We start from the raw sequence: 17,493 nt of genomic DNA, 5'->3' as shown, positions 1-17,493 counted from the left end.
ACATATCTGGGGCAATTCAAGGCTGCTAAACCTACAACCTCGCCACCCCACCCTTAACCCTCTCCCAATCCCCCCGACTAAAAACCGAATACTCGCTCTCCCCCGGCGCAATCCAAAGAAACTGATCATTCTTCCCATTCACATCCTTCGTCCCAACAAGATCAGGATCAACACCTTCCTCCCTCAGCGGCACCTTATTCTGCTTATGGTTATGAATATGCGTCGAGTTCTCCACAATCCGAAGGAAAACAGGCACCGCATAGCGAGGCAGCTTCGAGCGTGCGAAGCGCGCAAGTGCAGCGTAATCGAAGGTTTGTCGGGCTTCGGGCGTGATTTGCAACGCTGCGCACCCGGCACGGCCCTCGTGGTGGGGTAGTTTTACGCCGTAGACATTTGCTTCGGCTACGCCGGGGAATTTGCCGATTATTTCGGAGACTTCGGCGGTTGCGCTGGAATTTATTAGTATGGGGTTGAGGCCTGGGGGTTTTGGTGGGGGACATACACGTTCTCGCTCTTCCAGCGGAATGTATCGCCCAGTCGGTCGAGGAAGTACCAGCGGCCGTCACTTTGTCTGCGGAGGGCGTCGCCAGAGCGGTAGTAGAGATCTCCCTTTTTGAAGACGTCGCGCAAGAATTTCTTCTCTGTGGCACCTTCATTGCGCCAATAGCCCTGGAATGCCTCCTTCCCGGGAATATTAACAAGAATCTCGCCGCCCTCTTCATACGGCGCACGAACCGCGAAACCAGTCTTCGAATCCCGCAATACATCGCCCGTCTCGGGGTCAATAGCAACAGGAATAAAAACATTATGCAAGAGACCGCGCATAATCAAGCCATGGTGTCCCACACTCCCAGCAGTAAAGGGTCCACGGTTATAGTTAAACAAAGCAAAAATACCCTCAGTCGAATTGAAGAATTCCCCAATCTCAGCAACACCGAACCGCTCACGGAACTGCTCCCACACATCTGGGCGAAGTCCATTCCCATACATGCACCTCACATTATGATTCTTATCCTGCGGCGAAGGCGGCGGCGCAAGCAAATACCGCGCGGTCTCGCCCACATACACGAAAATCGTGGACTCGGAGTCCCGGATGTCTTTCCAGAAATTGCGAACGCTGAATTTCGGGCCTAGCGCGATGCTAACGCCTGTTGTTAGGCTTGCGATTAGACTTATGGCGGCCGTGCCGTGGTACAGTGGCATGCAGCTGTACCACCTGTCGCCGTGTGGACCTTCTTCGTCGCCCATTGCGCTGCGCCGGATGTATAGGCTTGTGTAGAGGCGGGACATGGTGAAGGCGCAGCCCTTTGGCAGGCCTGTTGTCCCCGATGTGTAGAGTAGGATTGCCGGGAATTCGCCGTCCATCTTGAGAGCGAGGTCCTTCGGCGGGAGGGAGGTCGGGTACGAGCGAATGTGCGTCTTCAGCGGCGAGTCCAGCGTCTCGAGCTTCATGCCCAGTTCACCGGTGAGGGTAGACTGGACCTCTTCCATACGCGCACGACAGGTAGCATCCTCGTCGACGAGAGTGAATTTTGCACCGCTGATCTTCAGACAGTGCACCAGGGCGTCGCCGGAGAGGTTGTAGTTGATAGCCGCGGGCGCACAGCCGATACTCCACAGCGCGACCCATGCGATGATGAACTCGGCGCGGTTCTGCAGGTAGAAGGCGACCAGATCGCCTTTCTGCACGCCTTGCGCGAGGAAGTAGTGCGCGTATTGGCAGGCTTGCTCTTGCAGGTCGCGGTAGGTGTAGGAGGCTTCCCGCGTCCAGAGAGCGGTCATGTTGGGGTATCGCTTGGCGGTTTCGAGGAGGACGAACCATACGTTTCCTCGTTTGCGATCGACTGGCTATTGTTAGTGTTGAGGTTTGGGTTGAGGTTGGTGGGACGTACCTGCTCGCGCATACTCGCGTTCGGACTTGCGTAGGGCCAGCACGCCTGTTAGGTCTTTTTTGATGTGGAATTTGGCGTTCAGATAGGCTGCGACCGTTGCTCCTCCGGCGAGGGCTGCTGCGGCGGTGCCTGGTCCAATGTCAGTATATTGGTCGTTAGATCGGAGTATTCCTCGCTCACCCAGGTCCATCTTGGAATTGCAGATCCGAGCTTAGTGTGCTGTTTCGGTGATCTAGATCGATTGCACACGGAATTGTGAGAATACTCCAACCAGAATAAAAGCTGATCTCTATGCAGGCGCTGGATTGTGGACGATACGAAGAGTGGTGATCGGAGTATTAAAGAGGAGCTGGACAGCCCCAGCCGAACGACGAAATGATCCTCGGCCCAATTCGACCTCCGCACGGAAGGTCCGCCCTCCTCTTCCCTTCCCTTTCGTCTCCCACGGCTTTTCCAGCAGTTCCACTGGGCTCATCATAGCCTGGCTGGATCCATCGCGGCGGGGAATGCGGGGAATGGCGCAAACCAAGCAGGCGCTATGCAATTACACTGAGCCGAGGTCTCCGCATAACGGGCCCGCTATACAAATCGCATAACTCCTGGCCTTACGCCGATGTCCACCCGCCCAATCCAATGGCTCACCGGTCCTCAACGCCAATTATTCCATTCTCGGTGCGGTCGGAGCTTATCGTGCACCCCGCCCTGCTCGTTCTCGTCTTGTGTCTTCCACGCCCACCACTGGTCGCGGTCGGCTCCGTTGCTGGTTCCGGCCAGTACGTTCGCGACGTACTGTCCAATTGTCGGGAGGAATTTCCAGCAGTGGAATGAGCCTCCTGCGGCGAGGTAGAGATTTGATAGCTGGGCGTGCGGGTGGGCGGTGATTAGTGGGTGCTGGTCGGGGGTGATGGCGTCCCAGCAGAGTCGGTAGTAGTCGATCTTGTGGTCGGGGGTGAGTAGGGATGGTAGACGGGGTCGGATGGATGCAAGGCATTCATTGCGGAGGCTCTCCGGGGCAGTGGATTGGCTGTCGCTTGGTGGGATGGAAATGGTGTGTCCCGTGGGCGTGTGGATTGTGTTTTGGAAGGAGGTCGAGTAGGTGAATTTCAGTATGCCACTCGCAGTGGGAGGGATCACTTCGCCTGTGATCACGATCAGCATCATACCGAAGTGGACACTGGGGGCATGAGGTCTCCTACCTTGTCCTCCGTAGACGTACACTGGCAGCTGGTCGTATAGCAGACGTTCCTCTTCAGAAAGCTGAACATGTGCGACACAAACACCTGCTGCGGTCATCTGGGCTTCGACCCGATCACTATCGGGGATATCCAGTGCATCTTCAACACTGCTCATCAACGCACTCGTCCAGGCGCCCGTACAAAGCAAGACTTTCTTGCCTGTGTAAACATTCCCAGACTTAGTCCTCACACCCTCAACACCCTCCCCGCCGAGCACAAGCACCTCTGCTTCATCAACAAGATACCTGACCCCCAACCTCTGAATCTCCTCTGCCATAATCTCAACGGCACGGCTAGCATCCGCCCACCCAGCAAGCGGGTTAAAATAGAAGTGGCCAAACGGCGACAGATCTGCATCTTGCAAAACGCCACCCCAGCTCCTCCGAACCTCCTCCTCACTCAACATGCGCATCGGATCAGATCCGACCTCCGCGAAATTCCTCCGAATCCGCGATCCCAGGTCACTCCCGCGCTCATCACACATAATCCACCCCGTCTGGTGATAAACCCCTGCATGTCGGAATAGAGGGTTTGTCTTCCATGCCTCAATCGCTTCAAGTCCAAGCTTTAGATAGAGAGCATTCGAGTAATCTGCCCGAACAATCTTGTTGAGATCTGTCGATGCGGCGTTGGTGGATGGTGGTGGGGCGCGATCGAGGACTGCGATTCTGGAAGGTGTTGTGCTGCGCTGGGCGAGATGGTAGGCTGTACTGAGGCCGAAGATTCCTGCGCCGATGATCAGGACTTCGTAGTCCATTTTGCCGAGTATAGGGTTGGAGGGTCGTTTTCTTCCTGGGAGGTTGGTATTGGAGGGTTGGGAGGTCATCCCCGCTTTGGCTTGTGTCACCCGGGTGAAGCGCCTGCAGGATGCTGCTTCATGCACGCAATCTAAGGATTGACTGCGCCAAGTGAGTGGCTGATGGTAATTGTAGGTACTGGGATATTCTGTTCATTTTGTCCGTAGAGTTGTCTCTTACGGCTCGGACACGGTGTATTTGCTGGATTGGTGTTACAAATAGCACTTCCAAGCTTGGCATCTAAGTACCAATCTAATCAGATCATCTACCGCATCACAAGGTCAACTATCGCCCTGTCTTTCCTAAAATGTATGAAGACCAGCAAACTACTGATTCAGGGGAATAATTCTTTCTATAGTACTCCTCCAAAGGACTACGCATGATATCAAAGCATGCGGTAGGACTCTACGGGGACGTAATGGAAAACTATTCTGGGAAATGTTTAAAGACGCAAAGCTCAAAAAGAAATGTAACGCTTGAACGACAAGTCTAAAACATGAAGATGGGCCATGCTGTAGCCACAATTTTCTGGCAGGCAAATTCCACCATTTATTCAAACCACTCAAGCAGTGACCTACACTATAGAGCCCCAATTTTAGTCCATGTTGGTGCAAGCGCCAAACCAGAAACATCGCAGCCTAAGAATAACCATCCCGGTCGTTCAGTAGTACCAATCTACCACAACCCTCACTCGCAGCTGCAGGGTGACCTCATACTACTTTCCACGGTCACTCAGGTGAAAATGAAGAATTTTAAGTCAGAATACTGCAATCATCCATCATTTGACGACAAGCTTGCTTCCATTTGATATAGTAACATTGAGATCAAAGAATCAGATCACCTCCCGCAGAGACGCCCGAGCGCCATAAAGCTACCCCAGGAGCGCGAGGGTTCGGACCGCGCAGCAATGAAACCCACGCGAAGCCCGTGCACAGCATTTCCCGCTTCATGCGTGGCATCCATGTGTGAATCCAACATACAGTGTGGTGTTGTCGCATCAGCCTCACTTCGAACAGGGGTCTCGAGCTCAGCCCCAGACACCCCTGCTCTGGCGCAAAATGGCCCCCATTCCACCGCCCCTTCCGCCTATTTTTGCTGTTGCCTGTGGCTTTTGTATTCCTGGCGCTTAACCTGCGTCGAGCCTGTGGCTGAGTTCTGCCCAGTCTCTGCCATAAGGAATGAACGAAAGAAATATAAATGTGGCGTGGTTGGCCCGGAAATGAGGGTTCGATTCACATCAAGCTTTACTGTGATTTGCCACGGCTGCTCGATCTATTGATCTGATTAAGCTGAACTGCGGAAATTGTCTTCTCGTGTTCTGCTTGACCCCACACATACCTCCAATGGCATCATCAACCCTCGGAGATATCCTCAACATCTCCCTAGCAGCGGGACAAGCCCAAAACTGCTTCGGCATCACCAGCATACCCGGCGGAACAAGACCTTGCAAAAACACTCTAGGCAAAGAGAAGCTCTCCGACGCACGGATCATCCTAGTCCAGACTCTCCCCCAGCTTGAAAGGAATGGCACGGCCGTCGAGGAACATCTCAGGAGACTTTCGGAGCTCCTTGTACAGGCACAACACGGTCTTCGTACACAATCTCAGCGGGATGGTCTGATAGCTCAGTGGCAGGATCAGGTAGAGCGGTATCGTCGAGAACAGGAAGCGATTCTACCTTTTTCGTCCCGCCTGCAGGATCGATCGGAAAACTGGTCGCAGAACACGCCCGAGGTGTTTACCCCGGAAATTTCATTTGCAGGGGGCCCAGCTGCGCCCGCTCTCCCCGCTGTTGTCAGCTCCCCGTCCGGGTCTAGCCTTGTGTCCGGTCGGACAGAGTTCTCGATTCCTCAGGTTCAGTCTGGTGTAGAGTATACCCGAGAGCTTCCATCTGATCTATCGGTTCAGACACCCGAGCACTGCGATCTCGGGTCACAAGCGACTGTTATTTCGAATAAGCTGTCCGATGCTTCGATTGCTGTTGATGAGTTCTTACTGATCAATTTTTGGACTATCATCATCCAGTTCTGCTTTGGATGTCGTGCTTTCATGCAGATGCGACTTGGCACTCTTTCATCCCATGGCACTGGTCGCATCTCGAAAGACGCATTCGTCGAGCTGAAGTTTTTACTCCTTGGAAGCATACCTTCTGTTCGAATGCTCGAACATTTTATTTTGTTTCTTTTGGTTGTTTTTCTTTTGTATAGCTGGCCTGGTGTCGTCGTTGCGGGATCCTTACTGTTGGTTTACACAATTTCCGGGGCGATATATATTGCCGGACACAAATATCGACCCACGACCTTTTCAAGCCAATGAGTAAATGTATTTATGTGATTACGAAGACCTTGAATTGATGACCATTCATCCTGTGTTAGCACTGCTGCAATGCCAGTCACTCGGAATCAATTGTCCTGTCAGTCCAGCCCTTCCGCATCCAGCGTAAACATAGAGTCTTGGTGTGCTGGCGGTGATTTCTCGGGATGAATTTCCTTATGATCACCTGGCCTGCACGGGCCACCTCACCATTCTGGATTGGCTTCAAATATGCGGGCGACTATTGGCTCGAGCTGGCAGAAGTGGGACCCCACGGAACGGTGACGCAACGAAAAGATTCAACAGATCCGCGCATGCCGCAACCGGCCTCTCACACCGACGCATCTATACAGCAATGAAATGCAGCACACGCACGGCGGGAAGGAATTGCTCCGTGGTGATCATACAGGACCAAAAAAATAGGAACAGGGAAACAGCTCTGGCCAAGCTCGGTTACTCTCGGGCGAGTCGATCTCGAGCTCGATGATCTCCGAGGGAAAGGCTGGGGCTTGGTGGTTCCCAACAGCCCACAGCCATTCAACATGCAGGGCGACTCGGGTTGACGGCCGGGGTTCCTATATCGCCCGTGATGACTCTGAGTTTAAGGTAAGCGGGTAGGATGATTAGTTAGGGAAATTCCCGGGGAGCCTGCTTACCTAGGGTACTCGCTAGTAGCTACGCTGGGTAAGATCAGGGGCCTGCGCAGTTAAAGTTGGCCCCGAGCCCAGCAGAGTCCAATGATGGCCTGAAGACGCCCGCCTTCCCCACACGTCGTAACCGTCGCCGGTGAATCCCCTCTCGACTCATCCTCCTTCCTTCTCTCTGCCAGATCCTCTCCCCTCCCTCCTCCATCACCATCATGTCCTTCTCTCGGTCCTTGCCCCGGACCGTCGTCCGCTCCTACGGAACGGTCCAAGGCCCTCCCAGTGCTGCTACACTCGCCAGCCGGATCCCCAGTGCCTTGGCCGAGGCCGTGACAGCCACTGCCCCGCGCACCAGCTGGACCAAGGAAGAAGTCGCCCAGGTGTACAACACGCCCTTGAACCAATTGACATATGCATCGGTGAGTACCAGACACAATTGATTTGGTGTTTAAAACTCACACCCCACAGCAAGCCGTCCACCGACGCTTCCACGACCCATCCGCCATCCAGATGTGCACCCTGATGAATATCAAGACGGGCGGGTGCAGTGAAGACTGCTCGTATTGCGCCCAGTCCTCCCGGCACAACACCGGGCTGAAGGCCACCAAAATGAGCCCTGTCGACGAAGTCCTCGAGAAAGCCCGCAACGCCAAAGCCAACGGGAGTACTCGTTTCTGCATGGGCGCCGCCTGGCGCGACATGCGTGGCCGCAAGACCAGTCTTAAGAATGTCAAGGCCATGGTTTCCGGCATCCGCGACATGAACATGGAGGTCTGCGTGACCCTCGGCATGATCGACCAGAACCAGGCCCAGGAGCTGAAGGAGGCCGGCCTGACTGCGTATAACCACAATCTTGACACCTCGCGCGAATTCTATCCCAATGTCATCACTACTCGGTCATATGACGAGCGTCTCAAGACCCTCGACCATGTCCGTGATGCTGGTATTAATGTCTGCTCTGGCGGTATCCTGGGTCTTGGCGAGTCCGACACCGACCGCATTGGTCTACTGCACACTATGTCCTCGCTGCCCAAGCACCCGGAATCGTTCCCTGTCAATGCGCTGGTTCCTATCCCCGGTACCCCGCTCGGCGACCGGAAGATGATTCCCTTTGACCGGTTGTTGCGGACTGTTGCCACCGCGCGAGTCGTGATGCCCGGTACAATTGTTCGATTGGCGGCCGGTCGCATCGCTCTTAGCGAGGAGCAGCAGGTGGCTTGTTTCCAGGCGGGTGCGAATGCAGTCTTCACGGGTGAGAAGATGTTGACGACCGACTGCAATGGCTGGGATGAGGACCGCGTGATGTTTGAGAAGTGGGGATACTACCCCATGAAGAGCTTTGAGAAGCCCGAGCCTAAGCAGGCGCAGACGGCCGTGCCTCCGATTGCCGAAGCGGAAACTGCTGCGCCGGTCGCAGCTCACTCTTAGGGTTGCTATAAGTTTAGAAGGGCTATGCCTTAAAATAAGATGACTGTCACTGATCAGATTGCGACTGTAAGTACAGTCCTAGGAATTAGCATCATCTCAGCGTAGATTACCCGTGGGTAGTAATGAAGTGTCTTCTGTAAACCGGTCACCAGTATGTAGACTGGAACAATTAGTCTCAACGGACATGTACTGGCATGCACCATGGTATGGAAGGCTGCGATGTACTCGGTCCACAATATTGACTATACCATGGAAATCTAGAACGAGGCCCACGGGAAAGGCGATCCCCCGGAAAGCCTTCCCCCGGGGATCTAGTACCTGAGACAGGTAAAGGAATCAGCGATTCCGATTTTTCCCATGCTGCTAATCCCTAGCCGGGATCGGAGAATCAAGGAATGTGTTAGCCCCATCCGAGCTCTGTTCAAGAGCCTGGTTAGCAGTGCTTCAACATGACCTTCAGGTGATGTTCACAGGGTTGTGTCCCACCCCTGATTAATAAAGACGAGCATATAACCATGTAACCATCTCCGACCCCAGATTCAGCAGTCGCACAGGTTTCCCGATCCAGTCTAGCCACTTCACCTCCAATCGCAATATTCATAGACATCGGTCACCAATCATGTCGCCACGATTTAGGCGAGGCCCCAGTTATTGCCGTTCCTGGATGATCGGCGCTTTCACATTGGCGCGAACCGAGGCTAATCTTCTGCACAACACCCTCGCCCTCGTCTGCGGCGTCAAGCACAGGACCCGGATCGACCTGATCGACGCCTGTTCCTCCATTGTATACCCCGGATGAAACGGCATTTTACAGATTTCCACCATCCATGATGCGATGGATGCCCGAATGTCCTCGGTTGGCAATGCGGGGGGAAACCTTGTCTTCACGTGAGCGGATCTGTCCTATTTCCAGTTCCAGTTCCTTAGCAGTGGGACTGGGGATGGGACTGGGATCTCGGCACTTCACTTGGTGTGGTCTTTTTGTTGGGGAAACTAGATCCACACGAGACAGTGTCATGCCTTTGCACCTTCACATGCACCGTACTAGCGACGATATAAACAATGCGTCCCCGAAGGGTCGACTGACCTAGACATACATTGACCAACAAAGTGACAGGCTAACTCACCATGGAGAAGCCCCAGAACAAGGATTCAATGAAATCCACCTGGCGCACCGCCGACCGCAAAGAATGGAATCACAACCACTGGGCTCTAGAAATTCTCAACGCCTACCCACAAGAACTGAACAAGGAAGTCCCTGTGCACTCGAAAGATGAAAAAATCCCCTATATGCCGCAATGGTCACTGCAACGCTGGGTCCTCTTCTACTCCGCCCTCCCACTGGTCTTCCACCAAGCCTACATGATGACGGGCCGCACACTCGGCCCCATAGCCACGTTCAACCTCTACTTCTTCGCATTCAACGCGACAGTCATCTACCAAGTGCACGTCCTGAGACGACTAGGCCATATCTACGGCTTCCTAGACGGCGACAAGCATGAGCGCGACGGTGTCCCGGACGTCGGTATCGCAAAGGTCGTGCAGTCTCTCTACAAAACGACCGGTTCCCGCCTCGTCATGGCTACATACCTCTGCTACAACCGCGACGCCTTGCCCAGCTCCCTCACCTGGGCCTGGCTGCCTCTCGAAATTGGATTGTATGGCATCATCCTCGATTTCTGGTTCTACTGGTACCACCGACTCATGCACGATGTCTCGTTCTTATGGAAATTCCACCGCACACACCACCTCACTAAACATCCCAACCCACTGCTCGCCGCTTATGCAGACCACGAGCAGGAATTCTTCGATATGGTCGGCGTCCCCTTTATGACCTACGCCTCGTTAAGACTTATGGGTCTGCCGATGGGATTCTACGAGTGGTGGATCTGTCATCAGTACGTGGCCTTTGCGGAGGTCTTTGGGCATTCGGGACTGCGGATGCATCTTACGGTTCCGACGACTATGAGTTGGCTGCTCCAGATGCTTGATGCGGAGATTGTTATTGAGGATCATGATTTGCATCATCGGAAGGGGTGGCGGAAGTCGCATAATTATGGGAAGCAGACGAGGCTTTGGGATAAGATTTTTGGGACTTGTACGGAGAGGATCGAGTCCGTTGCGGAGAATGTGGATTATGAGAATGTGGCATGTATGCCGCTTTTCTAGGTCCGGTAGAGGTTTTTTTTCACTTGATATCCTGATGATTTATGATCTGTTTGGTGTTGATTTGGTTCTAGCAGCACATGAATAAATTAGATTACGCTAGAATGCCCGCAATACTAAAACTCTACGAATTACACTCCATGAACCAAGGCCTCAAACAGAAACTCGTTCGCCAAAGTAACCTGCTGCTTCACAAAATCATCAACAATCTCCCTCTCACTTCTCCAACCCATTCTCAGAAATCGAATCCACAGCAAAAGCCTCAACCGTCCAACCGCCCTCAAACGGCCCGCGCAAAGTACGCCCAAGCTCCGGATACTTCGACTTGACATATTCACTCACACCTTTCCAATCAACAGTTGGCGCAGAAAAAATAAGCACCATTCCCGAATCCACGTCTTTTACTTGGAAAAGCCTTAACATGCGCCTCCCCAATATCGCACACACGAACCCACGCCTTCCAATAAGCGGCTTCTCAGAGAAAAGTGACTTCCAGAACAACCCGTTCATTCCGTCCATTTTGCCTGGTGTGCTTTGGATTAGACTATTGGCGAGAACGAAGACCGTATGAAGGGTAGGGTTATATACTATGCTTTTGTAGTAGCGAGAAAGTCGCGTGTCGCCTTGAGCGTGTAGATTTTTGAGCCGGCGTATTTGAGCGCGTCGCCGGTGAAGCCGAAGGGGAATGATGTGTCTAGATCAACAGGAACTTTCTCCGCGGGATTCTCTGTTTATTGATCTGCATTAGCAATCTGAGGACTTAGGCAAAAGAATATCCGGGATTGATACCTCTAACAAAAACGCTCTTCCGTAAGATCGCATCCACAGGTGCCAACGCATGAACCGACGACATTAGAGCAACCTATTAAATCCGGGGAAAACCAAAGCGCAGCACTCAAAACCATCATCGTCGCCTTAACAGGCGGCGCGATTATGCCGTGCCAAACATCAATTCCACCCCCAACATCGGAGAGGCGAGGTGGAAGATGGTGTCCACACCCTCCAACGCATCCGTGAATGATTCCCGCTTCGAGAAGTCCGTGATCAAAACTGTCTCGATCTGCGAGGTGTATCCTGGGTGTCCATATCGGATGGCTGATTCTTGCGAGGGTTTGCGGATGCTTAGTCGGACGCGGTGCCCTGCTTCCAAGATGGCTTATACGACGTGGGAACCGATGAAGCCTGTGGAGCCGGTTATGAAGATGTGTTTTGGCATGGTTTTGGGGGCGGGGTCTGATTGAATTGGTCAGGTGTGAATTATTGACTGAGACTACTAGCCTATATACAAGTGTTTGTAGCGTGGTAAGTTTATGATGTTGCTATTGTAATATATGAAGTGAAGAAATATTGAGTAACAATTACCTGGGGAGTGCCCCAAATCATCTTGTTGTGTTGAATAATCTAAATCCATCCACCATCCGATTTTGTCTGAGCTTGTTTGGGATCGGATCAATTAATAAACTTCCTGGCAAGGTTTCTAGCTGGATTAATTGATCATTGATCTTATTACACCTGGCTTCGGCTTGCAACTATGATTTTGGCGCTGTTGATATACATGGATCATTTTGTAGTGATTCTGGGCAACATTGATTATTCAACTGTGTCACAGGAAAATGTAACCGACTTATGTCTAAATTCATGGATATAAATTGAACCTTTTATCAGATATCCAATTTTCTGAACATCCAAATCCGAACCACAAAATCGCTATCCACACCTCCAGCTTCAGACGACCCTAGGGACACACCCTATGTGACAAGATACCCCTCTGGCAAATTTACCATCCACCGGGTACCTTCCAAGACAATCCAAGCAAAAGGTCCTTCGCAGAAGCCATAACAAAAAACTACACCGTCCTCGGCCTCCCCGCCTTCTACGTGATAACGCAATTCCAAGAGCTGTCCAACGAGAATGTCTTTCATCGGTGGAAAAAGTAGCCAGCCCGACAAAACTTCCCTTCGTCCGTGTCGTCATCACCCACATCGCGATCAATCTCCCAAATCTCGACGAGACGTATTTCCGGACGACCTCGCGCTTGGACCAGATTATGAAACCGCATCTGCTGGATAAGGGGTATGATTTTGAGTATCAGGTTGATGAGACAGAGCGCCGCCTTTGGAAGATAAATAGTCTTATTCCGCCGCCTTTCAGTAGTGCTGAGGAGCAGGTTTGGGTGGAAGAGGATCGGGCGGTGCCGTATGAGGGGGGCTTATCCGCCTGCACTGGAGGGGTTTTCTACTATTTGAAAAGTCCATAGAGGAGTATCCAGTTACCTTGAATATTATATATTCTTTCGTCAGTTGAGGCTAGAAATGGATATTTTCAATCACATTTTAACTTCTTTGCCCTTTTCCTGATTTCCAACATGAACTTCTAACACCTCTACGGATCTTGGTAATTTGGTTGGCCAGCAGGCGAGGAATCGCTGCCAAGCCGCATTTGCCGAGGAGTGGCTTGCCCCTTTCTTGGCATTCGAGATCTGAGATCCACGGTGAAAAATCGAAAGGCTTAGCTAGACCCTAGATTTCCACTCAGAGTATGGTAATTATGGAGTGGAGCGAACAGGAGAATTGTAAAAAATCAAGATGTCTATTTGCAAGAATCACAGGCTAAGTCTAACACACCATATCCCATATACACAAATGGATGATTAAGTACAGTCATCAAATGCACATGCATGTGCAATCTATAAATACTCCCGTAACTTTTAAACCTCAGTGTTGCTGGCGCAAGAGAAGGAATTGCTGGAGGCATCATCGTGGATCGCTTTTCCAGAAACGTACAGACCAAGACCGCACTGTGGCAATCGATTAGTCCGCATTCGGTAAATTATTTTTGTACGGGAGAGTGCTTACCATGCAGCCGCCAATGAGAACAATACACACGTTCAGCGCAGCGAGGAAGATCTTTCGGGGAGAAGAGAACCACTGTCCTCGGTTGATGTGGAGCCAGTAGACGCCGCCGAGGCCGTCTAGGAAAATGTTAGTCCGAGGTTATCACAGTGGTTTTGGGGAAACGTACAGCTGAACCAACTGGCGAAAAGAGAGCTGATCAGGCTCAGCAGGTCACTGAAGACGGGAATGGCGTCGGCAATGATCCAAGCGATGATCCAGCAGCTCAGACCGATGAGGACCCAGGATCCGTAGGAGGTCCAATCGCGACGGTGCATGCGATCGGTGCCACGGAAGAGACGAACGTAGATATATTTCAAGCCAACATGACCGTTCACGACACCCGCACCAATAATGGTAGGGATGGCAATACCGTAGGCAACCTTCTTCAGAACTGGACCAGCGGACCCAAGAGCCGGGGAGGTCACGCTCTGGCCTGCATAGTAGTAGATGACAACGGCGGCGACAACGTAGAAGATAATCTCGAAGGTCTGCAGCATGTAAAGAGCCTTGGGGAAGTCGCGGGGCTCGCGCATTTCTGCGAGAAGACCGAAGAACGCGACATGGGCGCAGTAGGCAAAGACGATGTTGGTCACGGCAGTGAAAGCGTGGAACAGATCGGTTTCGATAGTTGCCTTGAGAGGGGCAACCTGGCCCTGGATACCGACACCGATCATGGTGATAATGACGGCAGTGAATATACTGACGAAGGCTGGAGTGGGAGGTCAGTCAGCATCGAGAATCTGGGAGGCAGGATTGCAACGTACAGGCACAGGAGATGTATGTCATGTTCTTCATGGTACGAGGCAGCGAGCATACCATACAGATCACGAATCCAACAGTGGTGAATACCATGGTGCAAGTACCGTGCTCAGTCACCGTGTTCATCATGACGCTGAAAGTCAGGATGTGACTGCCCATGATGAAGATGGAGAACAGAAGTTGGCCAATACCGAAAAGCTCGCGGCCGAATACGCCGAACAGAACCTCACCCGCATCGGCGAGGTTCTGGATATGAGGGTAGCGTTGGTGGAATTGGGCGATGACATATCCTGTATAAGTAGCCAGAACACCAAGACCGATGATAAGGACAAGGGCACTGGAGCGCTGTTAGGTTTGCAGTTATAAAAGTTGCGTCGTTGAGATACTTACGGGGCAAGACCCAGAGAAGCAAGAGTCGCGGGAAGTGACAGAACGCCCAATGAAACGGATTCGGCAATCATAACTGTGTAGTTCGGTCAGAAGTGGTTCAATTAAGGCGCGTGCATTCTCGAGGCAATGCACTCACACATTCCGGCTTGCCTATAAATCCGAATTAGATATCAGATTAACCGAAACTTGCATTTGATTGATAGAAACTTCGAACTTACCACCACTCCATAGTCTTGTACTTCACCTCCGCATTGCTCTCATCACCAAACGCGTCCTGATACCGCGGCGCAGTCCCATCATCAATCTCCTTCTCCTTCCATCCAGCTCCAATCTCCGAGTCAACGGGCTCGGGCCGTGTAGGAACTCCGTCAAGAATCATGTCGCAAATGCAATAATGTCTGCCAAAGAAACGCGGGAAGGAAAATCAAGCGGAAGAAAGTCAAAAGAAAAGAGCCAGAGCCAAGCGATATGTATGTGTGTTAAAAATCCTTGGCTGACCGGAGTGGATCTCATGTCGCATGCGACAGCCGAGACCCCGCGACGATTGCTCGTTGAGGAAGGTATGGGGCAAAAATTCCGGGGCTCGGGACTTTCCTCAGGCGGGAGTTATCGGGCTTATCGGCTGCACAGAGTTTCTATATGCATATTCGATTATGGCGCGTTAAACGGGCGCAGGGTTCAGTTTGGTCATGCAAATACTCCGTTTGGGACTCGGTCGCGATCAGCATGAATTAAGCGTGACTTTCGGCCCACTTCCGGGCGCGGTGGTGGGCCGATGCCCCGCTTCCCTGCACCATCCCGCCAATCATGCCGTCGGCTCGGCCCATCTATTATCTAACAGCAATCCCGGGACCCGCGTGGCTACCCCGACGGTAGCCGGAATTGATGAGAATCCGATCTCAACAAGAGTAATGCCAAGCGGGGGAAGGCTCTTAAGAACGACCGTGCGCGGTCGTGTGCAGCTAGACTTCAGATCCCGAGATTTTCAGCAGCTTGAATGGAGATAGAAAGTCACGATTGCAGTGTTCGGACAGGGACTCTTGTCAGTGGCAACGCTACCGCAGAAAGCCGTCGGGGTGGCCAGTAGTATATTAAAGGTCGACTTCAACCGTGGATCACAGCGGCTCGAAGCGCACCCTTGCCACTGGAAGAAATTTCTTTAGTCAGGGCAAGAGCACAAGCTTTTAGTGACCGTTCATGGCATGACAGTATCTGGATCAGGAACCAATATGCGCCGGGAAAGAATCGAGGCTCGGGAATAGCAGTGATCACTGTACATGATTATTCCCGTGGCCGGGGCTGCCGTTGATTTTATGTCATTGAAACTGGCCCAGTCACTCCCCGCGTTACCCCATTCGCTCTTCGGTAGTTTCTTCTCCGCGTCGTCGATGATGGAGTAGTTGGAGAAAGAGTTTGCATGGTGGATAAATTCGATTACTAATTCCTTTCTCATAGATTGAAGTTATGTAAAGGTAAGAACGTATAACGTGATTCCCGGCTAGCCGGTCATCCCGGCTACGCGGTCACCGCCTCGCAATTTTCGTCTCCGTAGTAACCCTCTGTTTTCAAACAAACACCATGCCTCCAAAACGCTCAGAAAAAGCTCAAAAATCAATTCAACAGGAAGGTCGTATTCTGCTTGCTATCAAAGCTATTCAGAATGGCAGATTTACCTCGGTCGCTGCTGCTGCTCGGTCTTTTGATGTCCCACGTACAACTCTCGGTGCTAGGATCCAAGGGCGAAAAAATCAGTCCGGTACTCGCTCAGCTCTGTATAAATTTACTCAGCTTGAAGAGGACCCTATCCAGGATTGGTTAATATCTATGGATCAGAGAGGTGCAGCTCTCACAATCTCTATGTTAAGAGATATGGCTAGTTTACTGCTGCAATCTCGCGGTTCTAGCTCCTCTTCAAACCCACCAACTGTGGGTAAAAATTGGCCAACTGAGTTTATTAAAAGGCATCCAGGCCTGAAAACTCGTTTCTCACGCAAATATGACTACAAGAGGGCCGAGAATGAGGACCCAGCCATAATAATTGAGTGGTTTAAGCTGGTTGAGAAAACAATCCGAGAAAATGGCATTATTTCGGACGATATCTACAACTTTGACGAATGTGGCTTTTCCATGGGGATAAATGCGACTTCGAAGGTTATCACGCAAGCATTTTTCCATGGTCGGAGAGGTGTTTTGCAGCCTGGGAATCGTGAATGGGTCACAGTTATCGAAACTATCTGCGCATCTGGGAGGGCCCTTCCACCATACATCATTTTCAAAGGCAAGAACTTCATGGCTAGATGGTTCGATCACCTTCCAAAGCAGTGGGCTCTTAATGTTAGTCCTAGAGGCTGGACTAGCAATGATATTGGATTAGATTGGCTCCAGAAACACTTTATTCCACATACAACAAGTCAGACAAAGGGGAAGTTCAGACTTCTAGTCCTTGATGGCCACGACAGCCATCTTACAGCCAGATTCGACCAGATCTGCAGAGAAAACAACATCATTCCGATTTGTATGCCTTCGCATGCCTCTCATCTTTTACAGCCTTTGGATGTTGGCTGTTTTGCTGTTCTAAAGAAGCTTTACGGCACGGAAGTTGCAGAGTATATGAGATTGGGTATCGATTCTATTGAGAAAGACGACTTCCTAGAGATTTTTCCACAAACACGAGGGCACGCTTTTAAAGAGGCTACTATTCAGAATGCCTTTGCGGCTACTGGTTTAGTTCCCTTAGACCCGAATCGCGTGCTAGAAAAGCTCAATATTCGTCTTCAATCACCACCTCTCCCGGATCGACCAACCTCACAGGGTTCAACTTCTGATAGCAATATCTCTGCCGGTATCCCTCAGACAACCAAACAACTCAAAAAAAGGAAATCTAGGCTCGATTCTGGCCTAAGTTCAGTCACAGATAAGATCTCTTCGCCCACTAAGCGAGATCTTCAACAGTATTATAACATGACTGTCAAAATG

The 17,493-nt window shown here is 51.6% G+C and overlaps 7 protein-coding genes across 7 annotated transcripts; 3 read left to right on the top strand and 4 right to left on the bottom strand.

Annotated features, from left to right (window-relative positions):
* Window positions 1-31: 31 nt before the first annotated feature.
* On the bottom strand, window positions 32-2,082 carry N7532_002640 (putative very-long-chain acyl-CoA synthetase family protein (CefD1); the record flags this gene model as incomplete). The annotated part of the gene is made up of 4 exons (XM_056615134.1): window positions 32-449; window positions 503-1,844; window positions 1,893-2,021; window positions 2,073-2,082. 4 exons carry the CDS (start codon window positions 2,080-2,082, stop codon window positions 32-34), a joined length of 1,899 nt encoding a protein of 632 aa, XP_056478106.1.
* Window positions 2,083-2,540: 458 nt separating this feature from the next.
* N7532_002639 (NAD(P)/FAD-dependent oxidoreductase) lies at window positions 2,541-3,884 on the bottom strand (the record flags this gene model as incomplete). Its single annotated transcript, XM_056615133.1, has 1 exon — window positions 2,541-3,884. One exon carries the CDS (start codon window positions 3,882-3,884, stop codon window positions 2,541-2,543), a length of 1,344 nt encoding a protein of 447 aa, XP_056478105.1.
* Window positions 3,885-5,267: 1,383 nt separating this feature from the next.
* On the top strand, window positions 5,268-6,239 carry N7532_002638 (uncharacterized protein; the record flags this gene model as incomplete). Its single annotated transcript, XM_056615132.1, has 1 exon — window positions 5,268-6,239. One exon carries the CDS (start codon window positions 5,268-5,270, stop codon window positions 6,237-6,239), a length of 972 nt encoding a protein of 323 aa, XP_056478104.1.
* An 856-nt stretch (window positions 6,240-7,095) lies between these two features.
* On the top strand, window positions 7,096-8,308 carry N7532_002637 (biotin synthase; the record flags this gene model as incomplete). The annotated part of the gene is made up of 2 exons (XM_056615131.1): window positions 7,096-7,299; window positions 7,349-8,308. 2 exons carry the CDS (start codon window positions 7,096-7,098, stop codon window positions 8,306-8,308), a joined length of 1,164 nt encoding a protein of 387 aa, XP_056478103.1.
* Window positions 8,309-9,436: 1,128 nt separating this feature from the next.
* N7532_002636 (sterol desaturase family protein) lies at window positions 9,437-10,477 on the top strand (the record flags this gene model as incomplete). The annotated part of the gene is made up of 1 exon (XM_056615130.1): window positions 9,437-10,477. One exon carries the CDS (start codon window positions 9,437-9,439, stop codon window positions 10,475-10,477), a length of 1,041 nt encoding a protein of 346 aa, XP_056478102.1.
* A 928-nt stretch (window positions 10,478-11,405) lies between these two features.
* N7532_002635 (uncharacterized protein) lies at window positions 11,406-11,690 on the bottom strand (the record flags this gene model as incomplete). The annotated part of the gene is given in 2 exon segments (XM_056615129.1): window positions 11,406-11,629; window positions 11,648-11,690. The coding sequence occupies 2 exon segments, from the start codon at window positions 11,688-11,690 to the stop codon at window positions 11,406-11,408; spliced, it is 267 nt and encodes an 88-aa protein (XP_056478101.1).
* A 1,491-nt stretch (window positions 11,691-13,181) lies between these two features.
* Window positions 13,182-14,896, bottom strand: N7532_002634 (uncharacterized protein; the record flags this gene model as incomplete). Its single annotated transcript, XM_056615128.1, has 7 exons — window positions 13,182-13,271; window positions 13,330-13,445; window positions 13,496-14,077; window positions 14,133-14,464; window positions 14,518-14,590; window positions 14,654-14,667; window positions 14,736-14,896. 7 exons carry the CDS (start codon window positions 14,894-14,896, stop codon window positions 13,182-13,184), a joined length of 1,368 nt encoding a protein of 455 aa, XP_056478100.1.
* Between the last annotated feature and the right edge of the window lie 2,597 nt (window positions 14,897-17,493).

Source organism: Penicillium argentinense (assembly GCF_028826775.1).
Source record: "Penicillium argentinense strain IBT 30761 chromosome Unknown utg000003l_segment0_segment0, whole genome shotgun sequence".
Taxonomy (NCBI): domain Eukaryota; kingdom Fungi; phylum Ascomycota; class Eurotiomycetes; order Eurotiales; family Aspergillaceae; genus Penicillium; species Penicillium argentinense.
This window is presented reverse-complemented; position numbering and strand designations above follow the sequence as displayed.